Genomic DNA, 26,724 nt, shown 5'->3' with positions numbered 1-26,724 from the left:
TAACACTGCAGTGAAGTTGCTGTGAAATTCCCCTCGTCGCCACAGTCCAGGTCAATGCACCTAAGCAGCACATCTTTCAGAATGGTGGGAGAAAACTGGAGCGCCTGGAAGAAACCCACAAAGACATAGGGAGAACATACAAACTCCACACTGATCCAAGCCAAGGATCAAATCCAGGTCTCTGGTGCTGTGAAGCAGCAGTGTTTATTACTGTGCTGCCCTACTTATGTTGATTATCAAAAGTAGGTATCATTAGTCCATTTAAATGTGTATTTTTAAGTGAAGTATATTGAAACTGGCTGTGTTTTTTTCAAAATGACTGGAATTGTGATAATCATGCAATCCTCCTTCTGACTGCTCAGAGTCAGAGTCACTCAGCTCCTTCTAACCCTTGCTTGGGAAGTGCAGTCATTTCTTTGTACTAAGAACAGCTACATTAGTGCATGTTCTAAAAAGAAAATGGTGGTTGGTTTAATCCACTCAGTTAAATTTGTGGTTATGAAATAGCAACAATGTTATTACCTTTGAATAATCTGGATCACGTATAGTTGGAATGATTGGTCATGGATCTAGAAGGTTGCTATTTGTGGAACAATAAGGACTCCACTGTTTGTGTCAACTTTATTCTAGTTTTAATTGGAGAATTGCTGAAACAGGCCTCTACGTCTTATTTCAAGAAGTGTGGAGTGAGAAGAATGTCAAGTGGTGCTTGAGTTCTTAATGTCTCTTGGTGTGGGGTAAGTGCTCCCTGCTCCTTCAAAGGGACCAAGACTCCCAATACTCAAGACTGAATAATACATGGATTTACCAATATACAGTGTAAAATTTGAGTTGCTAAGGTAGCGTTAATTCTTACACAAGCATTTTCATGGAATTGAAATCCATTCTCTTCCATCATCTCATTGCAAGTTGCCAGATCAGAGACTATTCCTGTCAACTCCCCCACCAAAAGCTAATGCAATATGTTGTATCAAGAGTTAACAGATGGGACATGCTAATAAATTACGTAGAGATTGATGTACTACTCTGACACAAGTCAATCAAGCTCTTGATCTCACTCGAATCCCTTTCAGTACTGATTCATCACTTGAGCAGTTGAGGTCCAAGAGAACGATTTAACTTTTCTGTTGGTGAACGCACGTTATGAAGATTGTCTTTTTTATTGAGAAGTCAGCTGTACTTTTAATGCCTGTGCAGCATTCAGACCTTAGTTCCATTGAATATACTAACTTATTGCCTACTTTATCTCCTGTTGTCCAGAGTCTTCGAGTGAGGATGCTTTGCCTGAGTCCGGGTCAGAGTTCCTTGAGGGTCAGAGTTCCTTGAGGATCACACTGCTAAAGAGCTGGTACCTTTCAAAGGTGGAAGTCAATTGGCACTTGTACTTCAGTCCCAGCTGAAATTCCTCTTTTTTTCTTCAGAGCTGCAGAGGCTGCAATAGAATCTTTAACACTTCTGAAGTTGCAGAATTCTGTACAGCAATCCTGTCCAACGGTTGATTGTTCACAAAAAAAATTGCTTTAATTAAAGAGGATGGAGCTGTCTTATCTCCTTATTCTCAGCAGTTCTTCCCATTGCACATAGTGGGATAACTTTGTACTGAGAGAAGTGTGGCTGTTTCCAACACTGCCTTTGGAAAGCAGATTGTCTTCCTGAAAAATCATTGTGAAATCTCTACCTGACAACAATGAAAGAAAATATGACACATTTCCTCTAAGACTAAGTTCATTGAAATCTTAAATGCCTTCTCAGTCTTGGAAATAACAATTGATGACATAGCTGTGATGGTCTTTCCTTGAGTTGGAAGATCATTATTCTTCCAAAACTTTTTCCCCAGACTTCATTGAGGGAGCAACATGTTCCTTGGTGTCCTCAATATTCTCCTCTAGCCCCAGAAGTTCCAATGGTCGATTCTCTTCAGCTTCTCATTGTAGCTTCGCCATCCTGAACATGCACTCTGCTTTCAGTGCAGCTGGGAAGCTGTGCTGATAAGTGTTGTCTTATTCTGTCGATAGTGTCCTACTATATGCAGAAGAAAGCTCTCATCCCCAAGATGTCTTAAGGGATGAAAGTACTGTGGGAGATTGAAACTGCCCCCTATCCCCAGGACACTGACTTGGGGAGGTGAAATTTGGAATTGGTTAGAATCTGTTGTTAAAAAAGAGTTACAGAAATGTTATGCAAATAGCTGAAGACATAGTTTCATGTTGTTAAAATGTAGGATTGTATTCTTGGAAGTTTATGTTCCTTCCTTGGGGGAGGTTAGTATAAACGGTTGGCAGATAGGATATGCTAGTATATGACATAGAAGCTGCACCACTGACACTAGTCAGTCAGGTGTTAGATTCTCCAGGAAGGCATGATGCCCAGGCTTGTGCTTGTTCAAGTGTGGTAATAAGCAAGTGTTAAGTGCCTGAAGGACCTAATCTCAGAACACAAGCTAAGGAGTATTTTAGTTGTTGAGTTTTTATTGATAAAACATCTTCATGGAGACAGATTAATTTATTATGCTCAAATCAATCAAATCCCTCCTAGCGAAGGTGCAAACTGCTTAATGAGTATAATTCCGTTGGCTACCTGTCAAGCCACCATCTATGTATGATGCTAAAATTGCAATATAGAGAAAACATCACTGCATATCCTACATGGACATGCATTTTTGCAGGATCTACTCAATGGTGATTGACTGTGACAGGTGCTAAGTTTTGGTTCCTGTTTCACCTCTAATCAGTTAATTCAGATTAGTTGTTGAATTAGCAGATTTCTCCTCATTCCATTTATTCATTTGCTTCCATCAGCTGATGTAGTTCTGTGGAGAATATAATTTTAAGTACTGACTGAGAGGTATTAAATGCCATACCTCAGAGGCACTCTCAGTGATCTTAACAATGTTCACCATATTTTCCATTTCTGTCACATGTTTGTAAGATGATATGTAAAATTCAGTGTTTCTTTTCATTAGAAAATTGATTTTTTTTCTGTTCCTATTGGCTACCCTTTTGGGAATCATCCTGTGATACAGATAGAAGGAAACCATTTGGCTGCTCTACCTTTTGAAAGAGCTTTCCAATTAGTTCCTTCTCCTGTAGCCCTGCAGATTTTTGCCTTACTTATCCATTTCCCTTTTAGAAATCGGAAAGCATTTGTAAAGTGCCACATCAAAAGTTATTGTGGAAAATGAAAGGGACAGAGTAATCTATTGGCATGGATAGAAGATTGACTAGCTAACAGAGTAGTCATAAATGTGTCACTTTCTAGTTCGCAAAATATAACAAGTGTGCTATAGGGATCAGTACTGGAACCCCAACTGTTTACAATGTATTTAAATGATTTGGATGAAGGGATAGGTTGGATGGCTGCCAAATTTGGCAATGAAAAAAGATGGGTAGGACAGTAAGTTGTGAAGAGAACATCAGGAAGCTACAAAACTATATATAGATTATGTGAATGGGCAAAGCTGGCAGATGGAGTATAATGTGGTAAAATATGAAGATGCCCATTTTGACAAAAGAATAAGAGGAATATTATCCAAATGGTGAGACATTGCAAACTTTCAAGATGCAGAGGGATTTGGGTATCTTAATGCATGAAAGGCAAAAGCCTAGTTTGCACATACAGCAAAGCTGCACCATCTTCAGAAGGGAAATTTAGGGATGTACAATAAATACTGACCTAGCCAGTACATCCTAAAAAACACATTTTAAATTGAATCTAATCTAAAACTGCCAAATATACTTTAAAATGTTAAAACTAGTACAATATTTTGTGTAGTGAAATGCTTCAAAAAAATTTGAAGACATTGGCCCTCCCGAATCTTCAAGATTGGTTCAAGACTTTTGTCAGACTAATCACAATTGGCTGAAGTTTCATCAAGACGGAATTGCAACACCTCGCATGCGGTACTTTATGATCACAGCTTGCCATGATTGCTGTTTATTGAGAGGGAATTACTGAGGACATCTATTGGGAGTGAATATAACCAGCATTTCTCTCCCGTATTTGCTGTTTTTAACTATCAATTTGTTTGGTTTTCCTGAAATAATATGTTGGTTGCTTTATCCAAACAAATAGGCTTTCAAATCTAACGTGGTATTAATCATATGTAATTTGCTGTGTGTTCTGAATGGTTAGCCAGTTGTATTTGTTTGAGTTCAGCTAATAAGGAAATGGGAAAAGAATAAATGTGAAAGTGGAAAATCTGAAAGGATTGAACCATTTAAAATGGTGGGATGTTCTGAATTTTAAACCTGTTTATATTTAAGCAAGACTGCTTGGTTAATGCTGAGGATCTTAACCTCACCATCTGGTCAGGAAATTGACTTTGACTTTGTTTTGTTTTCCTGATTTTATTCTCCAGTTTTAAATAACCCTCCTCCAATCATTGAAAAACTGTTTAGAAAATCAATTTGGGGTTTTAAAAATGTTGCAGCATAACCGTCTGGCACATGCAGGATTGATGTGAAACTGAGTACAGTACCAGTGCTTTAAGAAGGCATGTGACCCAAACCTTAGGGTCAGTATGGTGTTGAGCAGAGGTAGGAATAGACTTGAGCACGGAGACCATTCCTAGCTTGTACTTCTACTGTACGTTTGTAAATAATTATACTAGTTAATAAAGTCTTAGTAAACCTGCAGAAGACTTTAAGATGTACCATTCCATAAATTTCTCGGGTCCACTGTAACAGTTCACACTCGAACAAAATGATGCGTAAAGGCAAGAATTTCCCTTCCTTTTGCATGCTGTTTTTCATTTGTTGTTTCTCATTCAGGAGGGGAAATACTAATGAATGTTTCAGGGCTCCATCTCAAAACATTACTACTTCATCCCCAAGGAGATCTTTCAAACTTACTTCCCTTTGCAGTTGAGGTATCCCCCACCCTTTTCCTAACAATATAACATCTGACGCTCAGATTTGCAAATGCTGGTATACAAATTAATTAGCGCACTGAATGTTTGAATAAAATAGATTCTAAATGTCTAAGTGTCCCAGTTGTCAATTTAGCAGGTTAAGATGTATCTGTAGATTTTTCATGTTAATTGTTGAGTAGAATTTTGGGAAGTTATCCATGGATTAGTTTTAATATGTCAATCGTTGAGTCCAAACGGCTGTATAAAGGCCCAATGTTCATGTGGAAGTGGGACAAAGGGGCACAGAAGGCAGGTTCATTTTAATCCTATCTCCAAAGGGAAACAGTGGCTTGTGATTTTGAAAGATAACATGTTGCAGAATTCAATCTCCAAGACACCAAGAATGGAATCTGAATTATTCAGATCACAAGATCAGTGTGCAAGATTATATATCGTGCATTACAAATTGTTCAAACTTGCATGTGATACTGCAAAATATTTCCTCTTGTTTTGGTTGAACATTATGCACAATGCTGGAGAAAAGACTCTTGATGTAGAGGAATTTTCCTGGACTTGACCATTGCCCAAGGGTTGAATCTGATTCCATGTTGGCAGAGATGCACAATTGAAGCATCTTGCTGGATGCATCCAGGTCGTTTGCAAATTGAACATAAGTTTTGTTGAAAGCAATTGTCCAATGTTTGACCTGCCCACTATAGAGGAGACTGCATCACCAGCAGTGATTGCAATATATTAAACTGAAGTACAAGTTGATCATTTGATTGCCTAATGAATGTTTGGGAGCTGGGAGGGAGGATCAGGTGTTGCACCTTCTGCATTTTAGTGGGAGGAGATCTGGTGGGTACTTTAACTGAAGTCACAAGTGTAATGTAAGACTACTTGTAACAAAATCTTATCCTTTCTGCACCAGAGTTCAGCAGTTGGCCAATGTAATTCCGATACTAACAGTAAGGTAGGGATTTGGCTAGAAGTCCATTTTGTCTGAGAGTTGCACTTGCAATAAGGTTCTGTATAGTGATTGGTTATTGTGTACTCTATCAATGCAAGCAGATAGACATAAGAGCTTGAAATTTGCCACCTGCCCAAGGAAAATTCCTCTCTAGATCAATAGTTTTTTTTCCAGCATTGTGCATAATGTTCAGCCAAAATAATAAGAAATGTTTTGCAGTATCACACGCAAGTTTGAACAATTTGTAATGCACAATATATAATCTTGCGCATTGACCTAGTGATCTGGATAATTCACATTCCATTTTTGGTGTCTTGGAGATAGATAACGTGTTGTAGAATTCAATCAAAATCACAAGCCACTGTTTCCCTTTGGAGATGGGGGCACAGAAGGCAGGTTCAGTTCTGGTCACAAAGCTGTCTTTGTTGTGAAACTGGAACACGGTCAGGGCTTTATTGAGTATGGGACAGTTCTGCCTTTTGATCAGGCTGCCAGGACATGGAAATGTGGGGATTTCTTGGGGTATGGGGAGGGTGCCTGCCCTGTGTGCTTCATTAACTTGGCAAGCTTGGGAATTGGAATACTAGCAACTTGACGACTGTTCCTGCACAACCAGAAACACTTCTCACTGGCATCCAGAGTTGGAAGGCAGTATGCCTCTGGGTGACAACAGAAGATTGACAGCAGTGTCTGCCAACTGCAAGATGCATTTGATGAGAGTTGCACTTCAGCCATCAGTAAATCACCAATCCCTGCTGAGGAAGATGGTTGATGAATTCCATTGAGCTGTGACATGCACAACTCAACTTCTCATCACATGCTTCCTTCAGTGTGTGTGTCTGGTGTAAACAAAATCCCTCTGACACAGGTACGTTGGCTCGTCTAAAATCCAGTTTCTGCAAGTTTATTGTTAAAAGCCAGTGTGAACTGAAAAGGGAAAAGTATTTAAATGGAGATTGGCCCTGCCATTGTGTATTGCACAGTGAAGTTAGAATGGGATAGCAGATTATGGCTGGAATGTTGTAACAAGTGATACTCTGGATCAGTTTTGTAGAAAATGAGGCAGAAACAAAAGTAATGGTTTGCAATTGCTGCCTTTGGGTGTCTTAATAAAATTGCTAACTCTGGCTTGATGACATCGCCCAGAATACATCACATGACCTACCTTCAACTTCCCCTTCCTGAGACTCCTGCCATTGGTCACTCAACATGTCCATCGTCGAGGAGCCTACCCTTCCATCGCTTTTTGGTGTGTCCTGGTTTTGACTTTGAAAATCTGGTCTCCCTCTGGTACGTTTATGCTTAAACTGTACAACAGTTGGTACAACACACATAAATTACCATTTAACCTGCACTTAGTTTTCTTTAGGTCACCATTAGCTTTGAATGCAAATTTTCAGCAAATTGTAAACCCAGACTTGTAAAAATAGGTGACGATGCCCATTGAACTTGTAAATGTATTGGTAGCCCTTGGAGCCTGACTCTGCCTGGCTAAGTAAAGTTATCCAACTCTTTTGTTGAAAAATAATTAGACTAAATTAAAGAAATTTGAGGGATAAAGTAAAAGGGGAAGCCCCTTTAAAGGCCACTGCCTTAAATAAAAACAAGTAGCAGATGAAATTTAAAATGTCAAACCAAATATGAAGGGGTTGCTCAGACACCCCAACGGGCACAGAAGGCCTCAATTGTGCCAGTGAACCCCACATGCACCCTCTTCAGATAATGCCATCCTTGAATTCTGAAGTGACTAATAGATACGTGAAATCAAATATTTCATTATTCTACGCCCATGATTTGATTGCTCCAAACCTACTTGATTGGCCATGTCATTCAAATGAAGAGTAAAATTACTTCAGGCTCATTCAGAGCAAGGTACCAAATGAATGGATAAAGTTGTTCTATTTGTATTGAAATATTAATCTTGCCACATTGATATCAAATTACCACATCCGTGACATTTTGACATCATGCAAGAAAAAGTAAACTTTGATTGGAATAAACCTTCTTATCATTTAGAGGTTTCTGTTGTATGTTATGGCCTTGTCATGTTTTGTGACCCTTTGTTACTTTGTTGAACTTGTGTAGCTTGAGCCCAGTCTTGTCCTTGATCGATATCCATGTGTGTTTTGCAACAGGGATCGCTGAGTAGTAATTGGAAGTGAAACTTGACCTGATTTTTTTTTGCACCTGCCTTTCTGAAGGGTGTGGTATCACCACAGGGCAAGAATCAATTCTTTATTGGCTTGCATTGCTTTGACATAACTGAGTAGTGAACATGACCTTTTTTTGCGAGCTATCATTTGAGCACCATCTGATCACATGGCATACTTGGAAGGCACAACAACTGGGCATTAGAACTACTTGTTTAAGTTTATATATTTAACGAACTAAGTTTACTGATTAAGAACAATACTGCACGTTTCACAGCCATTATAATTGGGTGGTGCTCGTAAGGGAAGCTTTTTAAAATTCTTTTTGATGTTGACCCATTTTAGTTAGCACAATCCAATAAACAAAACATGTCAAATATTTTCTTTGCTTGCAAGTGTGTCCTTTTAATTTTTTTGTTTATCTCGGGTTAGATGTGGAATGCAGTGTGTTCACAATGTAATAGCTCAGTTATGCACTTCAGTATCCACCTCAAAAAACATGTTTTACAAGATGGGTGACACGGTAGCACAGTGGTTAGCACTGCTGCTTCACAGCTCCAAGATCCTGGGTTCGGTTCCCGACTCAGGTCACTGTCTGTGTGGAGTTTGCACATTCTCCCATGTCTGTGTGGGGTTTCCTCCAGGTACTTTGGTTTCCTCCCACAATCCAGAGATGTGCGGGTTAGGTTGATTGGCTATGCTAAGAAATTGCCCCTTAGTGTCTAGGAATGCCTAGGTTAGAAGGATTAGTGGGTATAATATGTAGGAAATTGGGGGGTAGGGCCTGGGTGGGATTGTTTGGTGCAGACTTGATGAGCCGAAGGGCCTGTTTCTGCGCTGTAGGGTTCTATGATTCTAAGATGTGGAGATGCAGGTGTCGGACTGGAGTGCCACAGTAAGAAGTCTCAACATCAAGTTAAAGTCCAACAGGTTGATTTGGAATCACAAGCTCATGATTCCACATAAACCTGTTGAACTTCAGCCTGGTGTTGAGACTTCTTACTATGTTATACAAAGCATGATTTATTTTTCCCATGTAAGCCAGTGTGTCTGTGTGTTGGAGTAAATGCAGTTTTTAAGAAAATGTGCGGAACTAATTATGGATGCATAAATGTTAGCACTGACAAGGTCCATTCCTAATGCCCTTGAAGTTGGTGTTGAACTGCTACAGTTAATGTGGCGTGGATGCACCCATAAGAGTTATTGGAGTTCCAAAGTTTTGACCGAACAACAATGGCAGAATAATTATAGTTCCAAGTCAAGATGGTGTGAGGCTTGCTGGTGATGTTCCCAAGTACCTTGCTGCCCTTGTTCTCCTAGGTGGAAGAGGTCAAAGTTTTCAAAGTGCTGTTGAAGGAGACTTGGGAAGTTGATGAGATGTACCTGCTAGGTGGCATGTATTGCTGCCATTGTGCACCAGTGGTTGAGGAAATGAATACTTAAGGAGGTGGATGGATTGACCATCAAGTAGGATGCTTTGCCCTGTATGGTATTGAACTTTTGAGAGTTGTTGAAGCTGTACTCATGCAAGCAAGTGGAGATTGTTCCATCACGCTCCTGACTTGTGCCATGCAGATGGTGGGCAGCCTTATGGTGAATTGGGCGGTGAGTTATTGCTGCAAAATTCTAAGCTTCTAACCTCCTGGTAGCCATAGTATTCATATGGCTAGTCCCATTCAGATTCTGGTCAATGGTAACCGCCAAGATGTTATTAGTTGAGGATGGGGTAATGGTAATGCTATGGAATGTCAAAGGGAGGTGGTTAGACAATCAGTTGTTGGAAATAGCCATTGTCTTGAGTGCCACACAACAGCCCAGGTCTGAATGTTGTCCAGACTTGCTGCACGTGGTCACAGACTGCTTTGTTATCTATGTCAGCTACGATTCTCTCCAACTTTTATAGATGCACCGTAGAAAGCATTCTTTCTGGTTGTATCGCAGCTTGGTATCGCTCCTGCTCTGCCCAAGACTGCAAGGAACCAGAAAAGGTTGTGAATGTGGCCCAATCCATCACTCAAACCAGCTTCCCATCCATTGACACTGTCTATACTTCCTGCTGCTGCTGCAAGTGTTGTTACTTTAAGAAGGGTGGCAAGGATAATCCAGGTAATTACAGGCCTGTGAGCCTTATATCTGTGGTAGGGAAATTATTGGAGAGGATTCTTAGACAGGATTTATTCCCACTTGGAAATAAGTGGACATATTAGTGAGAGGCAACGTGGTTTTGTGAAGGGGAGCCAATCCACACAACCGGCACATGTTTGGAGTGTGGGAACCCCGTGCACCTCGAGGATACCCACATAAACAAGGGGAGAATATGCAAACTCCAGAGAGCTGTGCGTGGACAGAGTGGATAGTTAGCTTTTTCCCAGGGTGGACGAGTCAATTACTAGGGGGGCATAGGTTTAAGGTGCGAGGGGCAAGTTTGAAAGGAGATGTACAAGGCATATTTTTTACGGAGTAGTGGGTGCCTGGAACTCATTGCCGGAGGAGGTAGTGGAAGTGGATACGGTAGTGACTTTTAAGGGATGCCTTGACAAGTACACAAATAGGATGGGAATAGAGGGATGTGGTCCCTGGAAGAGTAGGGGGTTTTAGTTAAGTCGGGCAGCATGGTCGGTGCAGGATTGGAGGGCCGAAGGGCCTACTCTTGTGCCATAATTTTCTGAATTCTTTGTTCAAAGCAGCCTACATAATTAAGGACCCCACACGCCCCAGACGTTTTCTCTTCTAACTTCTTCCTTTGTGAAAAAGAAACAAAAGTCTGAGGTTACATACCAAACAACTCAAGAACAGCATCTTCCCTGCTGCTCTCAGACTTTTGGATGGTCCTACCTTGCATTAAGTTGAAATTTCTCTACACCCTAGATATGACTAACACTACATTCTGCATGCTCCCGTTTCCTTCTGTATGAATGGTATGTTTTGTCTGAAAAGCGCGCAAGAAACAATACTTTTCACTGTTACTATATGTGCAATAATAAATCTAATCAAATCAATCTGCAGGAATTACAAGTTGAATTAAAAACTGCAATCAATTCGCAAATTGATCTTGATAAAGTTGTGGAATTAGCCAAATATTGGGCTGAGAACACTACCCAGAAAAACTCCAACAGTGATGTAGTGAGACTGAGATTATTGGCCTCCAATGATGACAGCCATTTTCCCTTGTTTTCTCTCAGCAGCCAGTGAAGAGATTTTCCCCTGACTCCCGTTAGGTTCAATTTTATTACACATTGGGACAAATGCTACCAAATGCAAAGACTGTTGCTCTCTCTCGTCTTTTGAATTTGGCTGTTATATTCATGTTTGGACTGAGGTTGTGATGAAGTCTGGAGAAGCAGCCCTGGCATCCATGAGGTTATGGATGAGTAATTGATGCTTGATGGCACGGTCAATAATTCCTTTCACACCACTTTGCTGAAGACTGAATGTCGACTGAAAAGATGGTAATTGGTAGGATTTGGTTTTGTCCTACTTTTTCCAGACATCAGATCACAAGGCTGTGCTCCTGCTCCTGACTTGCATGCAAAAACTGAAGTGGGAGAATCCATCAAAGAAGGTCATGCAATATTGGTCTGAGGAACCAGATGATCTCCAACAGGACTGCTTAGAGTCAGTGGATTAGTCAGTATTTTAAATCTGTGACCAGCCTGAACGAGTACACCACTGCAGTATCTGACTTCATTAGTTAGTGTGTAGAAGACTGTGCCAAAGAAGCAAAACTGCATGTTTCCCAACTGGAAACCATGGATGAACGTGCTTGCTGAAGTTTAGGTCTGAGGTGTTCAAGTCAGGCAATTCTGACCTATACAAGAAAGCCAGACACAAAAACTAAGGAGGTCCGTCAAAGATGCCAAAAGACAGTACTAGGTTAGCCACACAGACGCCTGCCAACTATGGCAAGGCCTGCAAAACAGAACAGGCTACAAGATAAAAGCATGTAAAATCTCCAGCTCCAACACACTCCTCCCTAATGAGCTCAATGCATTCTCTGCCTGTTTTGAGTAAGAGGTCAGTGAGAGCATGCCCTCCATCCTGGCAGCCCTGGATGAACCTGTATCTGGGGTCACATTGCAGATGTCAGAGCAGCCTTCTCGAAGGTCAACCAACGGAAAGCGATGGGGTACCCGGACGAGCACTCAGATCCTGCGCGGATCAACTGGCGGGGGTACACAGACATCTTCAACCCCTCTTTACAACAATCTGAGATAATGGTCGGAAGATTCGAGATAATGGTTGGAATGTGAGTCTTTACAGGTAATAGTCTTAAAGGTACAGACAATGTGAGTGGAGAGAGGGTTAAGCACAAGTTAACCTTTACTTGTTACCTTTAAGACTTGATTATCTGTAAAGATTCACATTCCAACCATTATCTCAAAATTGAGTTTGTGTTTTTATATGCTCTGTTTGTGACTAGAACTCCCACTTATCTGATGAAGGAATAGCGCTCCAAAAGCTAGTGGCTTTTGCTATCAAATAAACCTGTTGGATTTTAACCTGATGTTGTGAGACTTCTTTCTGTGATGGCCTCGTGAGGAGAGATGGATTATCTATATGGCACAACTGGTTGAAGCTGAGTGAAAAATTTTCAGCCCATCTTTTCCACCTTACCTTTGAAATTCTGCCATCATTTCAGGAGGGATGTGTTCTTTTAATTGTCCAGGATTGTAGAGCTTTTACCTACGTTCTGAAGTGGAACATGAGCTTTGTTTTTTTTTCCCCAGTGCAGATGTTGTCAGTCCTGCTAAACTTTTGTTTCCTTTCAGAGTTCCAGCATCTGCAGAATTTTGCTTTTGGCTAGTTCTGATCAATTTTTGTTATCTACAGCATTTGTATTTAACTTTTCCATGGAGAACATTTTGCTTACTTAGATTATAAACTATATTCATCATGCACTTCCTTATTAAGTCATTGCCATAAGCAATTTCTGCTTTAGTTCTGAACAAACACTGGAGAGGGAACTATTTACTGTAAGTTCAGGTCACAATTATCTATACACAATGTTAATTTTCAAGTTGAACAACATTCTTTGTAGATGAAATGAGCTGAACTGCCACCAGAAGCTTGGGAGAATGATGTTTCCATGAAGGAACAATACTTAAATTATAAGGCAGTAGGAGTGCTTTTGGGATAAAACTAAATCTTTAATTCCTGATGCACTTTTATAGAATGTAAAAATAGTCTTCCTTTTTCTTGAACCACCCATCTCGGCCTCCACTTTCATCCTCATCCCATAGGGGCACCCTCACTGCAAAGCTTTTGTTTTGTCATTTTAATTAGCTGATTTTCTCCCATGTGGCTGTTTACAAGGCCTTTTTCTAAACCACAACCTCTGTTCTTTACCGAACAGAAGTTTCATTTGAGTCTCAAATGGGTTTTGGGCCTGTTGGGGATTAACAAATGTGTTATACCTGTTTTGTTAACTGCTTTTTCCAGTTCCTGACATTAGTCTGAACATTTGTCTACATTTATATAGAATAAGCAAATGAATTGATTTGTACTTCTCCACAAAAACGTAACGTAGGAAATAGGAGTGGATTATATGACTTGTCAAGCTTGCTCTATCATTCAGTATAATAAGGGCTGATCTTTGGCTTCAACTCCACTTACCTGCCCATTCCCCATAATCTTTTCAATACCTGAGCCCAAAATAAGTCTATGCTAGCCTTGAATATACCCGTTTAGGGTAAAGAATTCCAAAGATTCACAGCCCTTTGAGTGAAATAACTTCTCCTTGTCTCAGTCCTAAAGTATTGATCCCTCCCTTTTCCTGAGACACTCCCCCATTTTTTCGACTCACCAACCAACGGAAACAATTTCTCTGCATTCACTAAGCCCCTTCAGAATTTTGTAGGTGTTAGTAAGATTGATTCTCATTCCTCAACTCTAGAAAATATAAACCCAATTTTCTTTGTCTCGCCAGAGGACAGCCCCCTCATTCTACAGGCCGATTTACTTTGCTGTACTGATTCCAATGTAAGTATGTCCTTTCTTAAATGTGGAGGCCAGAACAGCACGTATTCAAAATGTGGTCTCATCTTTAAGACAGAGATAGATAGGCCCTTGATTAATAAGGGGTTATGGGGAAAAGACAGGAGAACTGGGATGAGAAAAATATCAACCATGATTGAATGGCAGAACAGACTTGATGAGCCAGGTGGCTGAATTCTGCTCCTATGTCTTAAGGTCTTATACAAATGCAGAAAGACTAGTTTAATCATCTTCTCCAGTTACCTGGCAATAAAGGTTAACACGCCTAACTGTTTGCACCTGCCTACTAACTTTCTGCATTCCTTGTGTGAACGTACCCAAGTCTCAACATCAAAATTTGAATGTTTCACATCTTTTAGAAGATCTGCTTTTCTGTTCTCATGACCATTAGTGAAGAACCTCACATTTCTGCACAGTATACTCCATCTGTCATCTTGTTGCCCATTCACTTAACCTGAAAAGACACAAGAAAGATAATGAAGCTTATTTCCAATCACAAATGAAGCTCTAGGACAATTTTCACTGAGAAATAATGGTATCTTTTAGTCTTCTGATAAAGATTTGATTGGCACCATGCAGTGTACAAGGAGGAAGTGCAATTGTTTTGGTTCCAAAATCATATTGTAGCAATAAATGTTCGTGCGTCTATACACGTAAATACACAGTGCCACATCACTCAACTGCACTGTAATCTGTGTATCGAACCAACAGATCGGTCTGTAGCAGATGGTGTGATTGAAGAAAAATGTTCAACGAAGCTCTAGCATTTGTGTCTAAAAGTGTTATTGTGTTTCTGGAAATGACAGACTGGAATTCTCCCGCTGTTCATACTGGCAGGATTCTCCGGTCCCGCTGGCAGCACATCCCCACCTGTGGGTTTTCTGCCAGCCTGGGGTGACATCAGTGAGAATTCCCATTGACAGTGACGGGACCAGAGGATCCCACTGCAAGCGAACAACTTGCCACTTCCTGCCGGCAGGAAACAAGCAGCTGGGAGACCGGAGAATCTCGCCCATAAAGTGTAGACAATAGGTATCTAAGTAAAATGCAATATTTTAAATGGATTTAATGCAGAAATACATTGAATGCACAAATTTAGAGTGCTTAACTCTAAAACTGTGATTATTCCAAATTTATGGGAACAACAAGACATAAGAACATGAGCAAAACGAGGAAGTTAAATACTTGAGTGGGCAGCATGGTGGCACAATGGGTAGCCTTGTACCCAGGTTCGGTTTCCACCTTGGGTCACTGTCTGTGTGGAGTTGGCACACTTTCCCCATGTCTGCTTGGGTTTCTTCAGCGCTCTGGTTTCTTCCTCCAGTCCAAAGATGTGTAGGTTAGGCTCATTGGCCATGCTAAATTGCCCCTTGATGCCTGGGCACTAACTAGGGTAAATGCGTGGGGTTGTGGGAATAGGGCATAGGGGGATTGTGGTCAGTGCAGACTCGATGGGCCGAAAGGCCTCATTTTTCATTGTAGGATTCTATGAAAATTAAGTGAACACAATCCTGTCGGCTCACTGACAGGTTGTTCCATGATGTGGAGATGCTGGTGTTGGACTGGGGTAAACACAGTAAGAAGTCTCACATGAGGTTAAAGTCTCAACACCAGGTTAAATAAACCTGTTGGACTTTAACCTGGTATTGTGAGACTTCTTTCTAGGTTGTTCTACACCAGATTCAAGTTCAACTGGGAGTTACCTGTTAAAAGATTTGACTTTTATAGTGGGTTTTTGAGGGGGATGGATATCCCCAAATTCCATTACAGTTTAAAGTAGAGCTCCCAACCCGGCTGAATTGTCCAGACACCAATGGGAAAGAGGCATCAATGTTGCTTGCAGATGGTCCGATTTTGCACTTTTAATCTCACGCTGGAGGGTGGTTGTGGAAGTGTATGACTACACTCATTGTCCTGAGAAACAGTGCAGCACACAGTGTATTCTGAGAAATACACTCAGGACTAACTCCTACATCTGTGTGGAGTAGTGTGATTAATTTGAACTTCTGCCACAAGACATAACCTGAGGAAAATACAATAACACTTATAGGTGTTATGTGGTCGAAACTCTCCAAGAATGCCTCTGACTAAGTTTCACCATCCTATCTCAAGGGCAGCAAGCAGTAGTAGCACCACACTCTAGAAGTGGGACCCTATTCCTATAGACATAAGAACATAAGAAATAGGAGCAGGAGTAGGCCATCTAGCCCTTCGAGCCTGCCCCGCCATTCAATAAGATCATAGCTGATCTGTTGTGGCTCAGTTCCACATTCCCGCCTTCTCCCCATAACCCTTAATCCCCTCGTTTATCAAAAACCCATCAACCCGCGTCTTAAAAATATTTAGCGAGGCAGCCTCCACCACCTCAATGGGCAGAGAATTCCAGAGATTCACCACCCGTTGAGTGAAGAAGTTCCTCCTCAACTCCGTTCTAAACCACCCCCCCCTTATCTTGAGGCTGTCCCCCCCTAGTTCTACTGTCCTTTCTGAGTGGGAAGAGTCTCTCCACCTCTATTCTATCCATCCCATTCATCATCTTATATGTCTCAATGAGATCTCTCCTCATTCTTCTAAACTCTAACGAGTACAAGCCTAGTTTATTCAGCCTCTCCTCATAGCTCAACCCCCTCAACTCCGGTATCAGCCTAGTAAACCTCCTCTGCACTCCCTCCAAGGCCAAAACATCCCTGCGCAAGTACGGCAACCAAAACTGCACACTGTACTCCAGCTGCGGCCTCACCAATGCCCTATACAGCCACAGCAAGACTTCCCTACTTTTATATTCAATCCCCCTTGCTATGAAGGCCAGCATCCCATTAGCCTTCCTGACCACCTGCTGCACCTGCAGGCTGGGTTTTTGCGACTCATGCACAAGGACCCCGAAGTCCCTCTGCACCGTCGCCTGCTGCAGTTTTTCGCCACGTAAGTAATAGTCCTTCCTACCATTATTCCTACCAAAGTGGACCACCTCGCACTTGCCAACATTAAATTCCATTTGCCATTTCCTGGCCCATTCGCCCAGCCTATCTTGATCCTTCTGCAGACTCTCCACACCCTCCGCGCAATTTGCCGTTCCACCAATCTTGGTGTCATCAGCAAATTTCGGCACCATACACTCGGTTCCCTCCTCCAGATCATCTATATAAATGGTAAATAGCTGAGGCCCCAGCACCGACCCCTGAGGCACTCCACTAGTCACCAACCGCCAATCTGAATAGCACCCATTAATCCCCACTCTCTGCCTCCTATTTGACAACCAATCCTCTATCCACGCTAACACCCTACCCCAACTCCATGCCCCCTTACCTTCTGCAGTAACCTCTTGTGAGGTACCTTGTCAAACGCCTTCTCAAAATCAAGAAAGACCACATCCACCGGCCCCACCACCCTAGACACATCCTCATAGAACTCCAATAAATTTGTCAGATACGACTTCCCCTTAACAAAACCGTGCTGCGTCTGCTCTATCAAGCAATTCCCCTCAAGATGCCTCGCTATTTCCTCCTTGATGACGGAATCTAACATTTTACCTACAACAGACGTTAAACTAACTGGCCTATAATTCCCTGCCTTTTGCCTGGCACTCTTCTTAAACAACGGCGTAACATTAGCCGCTTTCCAATCTTCCGGCACTTCCCTGGAATCCAGCGACGCTTTGTGATAACCATCCAGCGTCCTACCTACAAAGAGACTTGCAAAGTTCCATTCGTATTGATGACTGATGTGCATGGCTTTACGCAGGGGCCAAGTCCCTTCATGATCTGCCTGCTGAGCATTTTGCTTCTGACAATGCTTGTCATGTTTTGTGGTTGCACTCTGAAATTCAAAGATTAGCATAGAGCTTAACCAGACTTCCATGGGAGATGTACGGCTTTTCTACCTTTTTGTTTGGATCATGAATTGACAAGTTATTTTTGTATATGAGATTCAATGTAGTGCAGTATTGAATGATTTAAGGGCTAATTACAAGTAAAGCTGCAGTTGCATTTGGACGCAAAGCATCAATTAAACAGATGTGCGTGAGCGGAAGTCGTACACAGGAAGGTGAGATTTATGGAAGCGTAAAGATTTGTCATGAAATTTAAATAGATTGAAATTTAAATAGAACCATTAAAACAGGCAGTTTTCTCTATGGGCTGGTTTTTATGGCTCTCTGTCAGGAAGCATGTCCAATATGACAGGTGGCTATTGGGACACCTTCCTGCCCACCCATGACCTGGTCCTCCTCATATGGTAAGGGGATGGGTGCTAAAATCGGCAGTCTGTCCATCTCTTTTAAAAAAAAGCTCATTAATGGGCAATTAACTGTGCGAGCAAGCTATAGGAATGGGCAAGAGTAAGGAGTCTACTTTTTCACCATCTGAGATATTAAAAAAAAGTAAAGGAAGGAGAATGCATAGTGTATCCTTCCCTCGCCCCAGGGATGATGCTGCCCTCTGCCTTTTATCTGGTATGTGTTGCCAACTTTCTGCCTTCAATCCTATGCCATCTTCGTATATCTCTTGCCTCAGATGTCCATTTAATTTCATTTTGGTAACAGATGAGGTTTTTAAGGATGAATCTATGCTTCAGGATGTTGAAGTCATATTGGAGTTTTCAGTACATTGAATAGTACTGAACCCTATGTGAAAATGATGCATTTTAAAAGCAGAGGCTGATCCTTGAAAAACTCACCTTGCTTCATTGCAAGAATTTTTGTGTATATGCACATAGAATCACAGAAACCCCTGTGGGTTATTCGGCCCATTGAGTCATCATCAACTTATCCTGTAATCCCACATATTTACTCTGTCAATCCTCCTAACCTATGTATCTTGGGCCACGAAGGAGCAATTTAGCATGACCAAACCACCTAATCTGCAAATCTTTGGACTGTTGGAGAAAACTGGAGCACCTGGAGGAAACCCACACAGACACGGGGAGAACATGCAAACTCCACATACTCAGTCATCCTAAGCTGGAATTGAACCCAGGTCCCTGGGGTTGAGGCATCAGTGCTAACTACGTGCCCATTACTATGTAGTTTAGCACTGAGAGGGCAATTTTATCCATTATGCCATCTGTTTTTAACGTACGTTCATGTTGCAAGATGGTTAGTTCAATTAGTGATTGTACTGTTGTAAAATTTGGTAAGGCCAGGGTTTGAAGTGGCAGCAGAGAAGTTTTTCCTTACAATGCTGGTGTAATCTTCTAAATATTTCATGATCTCTAACTCTTTCTCTCCCTTTCTCCCTCATTTACCCTCCCCCACAGGTGTCCATATTTGGCTATTCATCTCTCCCCTGTAATTCCAGTGTTCGCAATTGTCCTTTTCATCTTTGTGATGGCAATGTTACTGCGCACCAGTTTCAGCGACCCGGGTGTGCTCCCACGTGCTGAGCCAGATGAGGCTGCATTTGTGGAGATGGAAATAGGTAAGAAAGAATTTTTTTTGACTTGCATTCAACAACAGCCTCACTTTCATTCCACTGCAGAAGGGAAAAATAATTTTTGGAGATTGGGATTATTCTTCAGTTCGCAGCTTGCCAGTTTGGGTAAACATGCTCAGATATTCCTTGTAACCTGGTTTCAGAAGTTAAAACCTTTTGGAAGTTTTTTTAAAATCCTCTAAAAGCTTTGAACAGTTTCTGGTAGAAGTGAGTCCACAGTTCATTTTAAGCTATGTTGTATTAAAATGCTCGTAGATAACACTAGTATAAAGAACTGCAAAAACCTGTTTCATAACTGTTTGTAGTTATAATTTTGTAAATGTTCTACCAAATTTAAATTCATGAAGACTTGAAACTGGACATCTAGCAGAAAAATCCAATCAACAGTGCCTTTGATTTCTTAGGTGTACAGTTTATTAATTTAATTCAAATGGACATGAAAATGTGTTTTTAAGGAATTAGAGCTGGTTTAAATAATTTATATTGTGGGTGTTCGCAAGTATCAGTTTAAGCTTAATTTGTATTTCTGTACATGTGCTAGAAAGGGTTAAAATGTCAGGTTCATGTTAACCAAAGGTGCCTGCATGTCCACAGGTTTTAGATTGACTTTAAACTTTGTCTGCATTGTAATTAAGAGGTTTATGATATTAAGAAATTATAGGAGCTTTTTTAAAAAAACTGTTCCTTGACAACCAGAGGTCCACACTGAAAAGTAGAAGCAGGTGTGTTCAATTGGAACCAGATAGCGAAGAAGAAATGAGCTCTCTCAGAAACTGGCAGGTCAATAGAGTAATGGGCAGAAAGCGAGACCCAGAAGCTAGAAAACAAAAGTTCTAAAAACTAGGGAATGAAAAGGAGTTCCAGGAAGACTGGAGTCAAAGGGACAAATAACCATAAACTGGTTTCGAACACTGAAGTTTAAGTTGTAGATAGAAGCTCCCAGTTAAAAACCTGGTGAAGTAATCTCGTGAGAAACCAGACATGTGACACATTAAGTACAGTATGTGAGGCAATGGTGTTCCGTTGGTGTGACTGAGTATCTGAAAGATTGCATGGAAACTTGAATGCATGTGGTGTTCCAGGGCAGAAGAATATTAAAAAGAGAGAGAGGTTGAAATCCTAGATGTGGATCTGAGGTGAAGGCATCTGGGAGTGAGTGCTCTTCAAGAGTGGAGTTTGGAGACCCCCTTGCGGAAGCTAAAGTTTTGATGAGACCAGTTGGCTCACTGTGACAAGAGTTTGGAGGATTTGAAGAGAAATCCACAGAACTTGTCTTGAGTGGCATTTGTTAACTTGGTTGCAGAGTGGTGTGGCTGATCACATTTTGCCTATTGGTTTGCATGGACTCTCTGTGTATTTACTGAGAACATTAGAATATCAAATTTCTCCAACTTGTTTAATCCTTTATAAATCGATGTATACTTGTGAAGGAATAGTGGTTTAAAGTTAATCTTTACTTGTTTAATAAATGTTTTATTGGTTTGTTAAAAGTTAATCAGCATTCCTGTGACTCTTGTCATCTACACCTCTTCAACAAAAATGTTACAACTAACCAAACTGGAATCATAACAATGTTGCCTTGTTTTAATTTCTGGATGCTATGACAAGGTGGGACATGAAGTGATGACATAATGTTCTTTAAAAATTGAGTGCAGGCACATCTACTGTATATGACAATTTTAATTGTTTAGTGTTGACCCCTACTTCAGCTGTAAAACTACTTGCATAAATTGAACATGACTCAGACAATTTAAGTTAAGCATTAAAAATGTTAGTGAGAAGCATGAACCAAACTTCTCCAGTGGCATAGCTAGTGCATCATGCGGTGTAGTAATAATTATGCAAACACAATAAGGTTGCATTTATATTGGTATGTTCAAAGTTTAGCTTCACGTTGATGCTGCCCTCAGCTGAAGAAGTCATATGGACTCAAAACCATAACTCACTATGTTTCCACAAATGCTGCAGGCCTGCGATTTTTTTTTTAAGCATTTTCTGTTTCTTCTTTCAGCTGAAGTGGTAACTGTCCAGATAAAAGAGAAAGTTTAGCCAGAGTTTTCACTATCAAACAAAGCTCAGTTGTTCACTTCTGGTGAGGCTGAGATTAAATTTGACTATTCTTCATTTCAGAATGATTGATTAAAATTCAGCTGATCAGTTGTTGCATGCAGGTTCACAAGTAACCAAGTGAGTGATGTGCAGCATTGTCTAGATAGGGATTACAGGTTTAGTTCCTTATCTGAACTAAGATAAACTAATTTTAGGTAAACACAGTTCAACTGTTGACACCTGCCTCTGTTAGAATATCCTGATGTGGTTAGGCTAATCTGAAGATAAATCAAAGGGAAGTTAAACTTGCATTTGTTAGACCACACTTTGAATACTGTTCAATTATCCGGTCTCCATGTTACACAACCACTGGCAAAGGTAGGAATAATATTTACCAGAACGATGCCAGGATTGAGAGGTTACAGCCATCTAGACCAAAATGTTAACAAGAGACTGAGAGGATATCATTTTAATTGAGTTATTCACTGGCCAGCATTTATTTCTGATCAATGATTTGGTTTGAGAAGATGATGGCAACGACAGTTTCTGACTTTGCCCTTTCAGAGAGCAATTAAAAACGCAACCACATTGCAATAAGCCTCTCACAGACCAGGTGAAAAACAGCAGGTTCCTTTTAAGGACATTAATGAACTAATTGGGATTTTATAATCTGAAAGTTTCATGATCACTGTTACTAATGTTAGTTTTTGTTCCATATTTGTTTAATTAATTGAGTTTAAATTCTCCAACTGCTGTGGTGACAAGTAAACTTCCAACTACAGATCATTTGCCCAGTAACATCATCCAGTACAACAAAATAATGGTTTAGATACGATGTTTCTGTTTCATAGAATCATAGAACCCTACAGTGCAGAAAGAGGCCCATCGAGTCTGCGCCAACCACAATCCCACCCAGGCCCTACCCCCATATCCTTACACATTATACCCACTAATCCCTCTAACCTACACATCCCTGGACACTAAGGGACAATTTCTTAGCATGGCCACTCAACCTAACCCACACATCTTTGGACTGTGGAAGGAAACTGGAGCACCCGGAGGAAACCCATGCAGACACGAGAATGTGCAAACTCCACACAGACAGTGACCTGAGCCGGGAATCGAGCCCAGGACCCTGGAGCTGTGAAGCAGCAGTGCTAACCACTGTGCTACTGTGCTGCCCTTTTGTGGGAGTCCAAAGCTAGATATCCTAAATATAAGGTAATTGCTGTTCAAGAAGGAATTCTGTAGCAACTTGTTTATTTAACATTGGTTTGAAACATGCTACCACCTGAAGTGCTTATGGTGGACAACAAAACTGCATTGAAAGCTCGCTAAACGTGAGATGAACAGGAATAGAACAAACTGGAGCTAGATAAAGTAAGGTGGGAGGTGACCCTAGGGAAGGATAGATTGGTTGGGTTGAGAAGCCTGTTTTGTGTTGCAAATTCAATGTAATGTTTACAATGAAAAGTTTGCAGAATCACAATTATTACAGTGTTGAAGGAGGCCATTTAGCTCACCCTGTCAGCATTGGCATTCCATAGCAATTTAATCAGTACCACACTCCCACCTTCTTCCCATAGCAAAATCTGTTCTTCCTTTCCAGATAACAATCTAGTTCAGTATGAATGCCTTGATTGAATCACATTCCAGATCCTACCCATCAACTGAAATAAAGAAGTTTTTCCTCAAGTTGCCATTGCTGCTGTTGCCAAAACCCAAATCTCTGCCCTCTGGTTATACCTCCCACCAATGGGAAGTATCTCCCTAACCGCTGTCCAGACCCTTGATTTTTAAATACTTCCATTTAATCTCCTTTTGTCCACCTCCACCACCTCCACCTCCACCTCCGGAAAACAGCTTTAGTTTCTCCCATCTGTCCAATTGAATGCAATTCCTCATCCCTGGAAACATGCTCGTAAATGTTTTCTGAATTCTCTGTAATGTCTTTAACGTTTGTACAGGGTGCTTCCCAGAATCAAGTGCAACATTTCAGTTGAGACTGAACCAGCTATACAAGTTTAACGTAACTTCCTTTCTTTTATATGTTGTGCCTCTATTAATAAAGCTCAGAATGCTGCATGGCTTATAACTACTCAATTATCAACTTTAAACCCTGCTAATGTCTGAATTACCTCTCCTCGCACCTTGATCTGTGAAACAGCTTCCTTGATAAAGACAGATGCAACATTTTATTTATTGGTGTCACAAGTAGGCTTACATTAACATTACAATGACGTTACTATGAAAATACACCCCACCCCCATCACTATAGTCCGATGCCTGTCCTGTCCATTTATTACCTCAGCTATGCCCATCATGGTCTAAATCCTTTTATGGTTTCTAATTGGCCCCCCTCTCCCTCTTATCACTCTTTTCACTATTATTGTGTCTATGAAAATCTTTTTGATTAGTTTGAATGTTTTAGCTGCCACTTTCTTGCGATACTACTTGCTTATCTTGTATACTTTGTGCACTTTTTTATTTACCCTCTTAACGTTCTCTATTTAGCTTGATTCTGTTTTTGCATTTCCATCTGATATCTCCAATAAACTGCTGAAAATTTGAAATAAAACCAGAAAATGCTTGGAAAAACCTACAGGTCTGGCAGCATCTGTGGAGAAAAACAGAATTAATGTATTGAGTCAATGGAACTTCAGAACTGATGAGAGATAAAGATGTGATGGATCTTATACTGTTGAAGGGACGAGTGAAGTAGGTGGAGCAAAATAAACCACAAGGGATATGTGGGAGCTCAGGAAAGATTTGATAAAAACGTCATGGACACGACAAAGGGTATGGTCATAGTGCTGAAGACTGGTTTAAAGTTTAGTAGTGTCACAAGTAGGCATACATTAACACTGCAATGACGTTACTGTGAAAGTCTCCTAGCTGCTACACTCTGGAGCCTGTTCAGGTACACTGAGGAAGAATTCAGCATGGCCAATCACCTAACCAGCACATCTTTCAAACTGGGAGGATGTCAGAGCACCCAGAGACAATTCACGCAGACATGGGGACTTTGCACAGACAGTGGCCCAAGTGGGAATTGACCCTGGGTCCCTGGCACTGAGAGTCAGCAGTGCTAACACTGCACCACCATGGCACCCCAATTTAAGGTGGCTGCTTTCAGTTGCATAAAGGCCAGAGAACAGACTATGCTGATAGAAGAACATGTTGGAAAAACTCTAAGTCTGGTTGCATCTGTAGGGATTATTCCTTTCAACACCCTGGTCCAATCTTCTAACACTCCCAACACCTCATTCCTTACTATGGCTCCTTCCCATGCTACAGGAGGTTTTTCACCTACCCCTTTACTGCCTCCATCCTCCCTGTCCAAGGCTTTGGGCAGTTATTCTAGGTGAAGCAGTGATTCACTAGCACTTCTTTCAACTTAGCCTGCTGCACTCATTACTTGAATCACGTCCCCCTCAACATTGGCAAGACAAAACGCAAAGTAGACTTGATGGTGACCTTGCAGAACACTTGCCTCTGTCTGAAAGCATGACAATATTGTTTCAATTCACCACTCAGCTCTCACTCTCGTTTCTGTCTCTGGTCTGCTATAATGTTCCAGTGAAGTCCAAGGCAAACTGGAGGAACAGCACAGCCTCTTTCAATTGGGTATTTGGGTCTTGGACTTAACATCAAGTCTGACAACTTCAGATCATGAGTTCTGTGGTCCATTTTGGTGTAATTTCTGCCCCCACCCCCACCACAGGGCCACCCTGTAACTTGTTCCTGTGCTTTGCTTTCAGAGAGTGCTGAACCTTGTTCTGCTATTGCCACATTACTGCTGTCTGAACTTTATGCCACTATTAGCACCTGCCTGAGTCATTAACACTATAATTGTCACTGCCATTGTTTTGTGTCCATGGCACTTTTGTCAAATCCCTCGTCATGTTCTGTTCGCTCCACCCCACCCCTGCACACTGCTCTTCAATAATATAAAATCCATCACGTTTCAACCTCCCTTCAGTGCTGAAGAATTAGATGGACTCCACCCATGTTTAGAACAATAGAAATATTACACTACGGAAAGAGGCCTTTCAGCCTATTGAGTCTGTGCTGGCCAAAAAGGTGCAAAAATAAGCTAACCATTCAATTTTATCCCTCCTAATCTTGTACCTCTCCATTAAGTCACTCCTTAGCCTCCTCTGTTCTAAGGAAAACAACCGTTGCCTATTCAATCTCTCATAGCTGCAATTTTCAATGCTTATTTCTGTGACTTTTTTTTGTTTTCTTCTTAATCTCGATCTCTTTTTGTCACCCAGGGAACTCTTTTTTTTTTCTCCTGTCTATCTTATCTGTTCCTGAACTATCTCTTCTCTAAAAGTTGCCTATTGTTCAGAAACCACATGCCAACCTTTGATTCCAGTCAGTCTGTGCCAGATCCATTCACACTTCATTGAAGTTGGCTCTCCCCCAGTTGATTTTTTTTAATTCTGGATTATTTCCTATATTTTATAACCAACCTGAACCTTACGATACAGTGATCACTGTGCCCTAAATGTTCCAACTGACACCTGAATGACTTGGCCCATCCCATTTCCAAGAACCAAGTCCAGAAGTACCACCTCTTTATTGGACTTGAGACGTACTGCTACAGAACACTTTCTTGAACACACTCAAGCTTTGCTTCTTTCTGCCCATCGTACACTACTATATTAGTCTATATTTGGATAATTCGAGTCAAGTCCTCCACTAGAACCACACTCTAATTTTTTGCACCTCGGTAATTTTCTTGTGACTTCGATCTTCAAAATCTTCCCATTAGTTGATGGCCTACAGCCATCGGAATGTAATTGCACCTTTTTATTGCTTCTCGTCTCTAGACGTCTAGGCTAGTATTTTACGACCTTGCTCGGCGAGACTTGTGAAATCCTGCCCGAGGCCAACCTAGCATTCCGTTTTGTGAGGTGCATCTGCCCCAATTCCAGGGAGTGTGTGGCGGAAAATTCCAGCCACAGACTCTGTCCATGATCCCTCTGTGTCCTCTGTCTCCAGCATTGAAATGTTATCCTCAATCAATATTGCCATTCTTCCCCTCTTTCTTTTTTTTTCTATCTTCCCTGAACACCTTTGTATCCAGGTACATTTAATACCAGTTCTACCCTTCTTTGAGCCAGATCTTTATTACAACCACAAGATATTTCAGAGTGATGCTCTTGATGTGGTGTACATGGGGTTTCAGAAGGTATGTCACACAGACTTGAGGAAAAATTATATCTCATGGAATAAAAGGGATAGTAACAATGCGGATACAAAATTGGCTGAATA

General features: G+C 41.1%; 1 protein-coding gene across 1 annotated transcript in view; it reads left to right on the top strand.

The window, feature by feature from the left end:
* The window catches only part of zdhhc9 (zDHHC palmitoyltransferase 9), a 92,642-nt gene that overhangs the window by 37,042 nt on the left and 28,876 nt on the right, over window positions 1-26,724 (top strand). Inside the window, exon 2 of the mRNA XM_080187593.1 lies at window positions 19,217-19,377. Within this exon, the coding sequence (XP_080043719.1) occupies window positions 19,217-19,377 (161 nt within the window). The remainder of the gene's footprint in view (window positions 1-19,216; window positions 19,378-26,724) is intronic.

This window comes from Carcharhinus amblyrhynchos, chromosome 4 (genome assembly GCF_965287045.1).
Source record: "Carcharhinus amblyrhynchos chromosome 4, sCarAmb.v2.hapA, whole genome shotgun sequence".
Lineage (NCBI taxonomy): Eukaryota > Metazoa > Chordata > Chondrichthyes > Carcharhiniformes > Carcharhinidae > Carcharhinus > Carcharhinus amblyrhynchos.
This window is presented reverse-complemented; position numbering and strand designations above follow the sequence as displayed.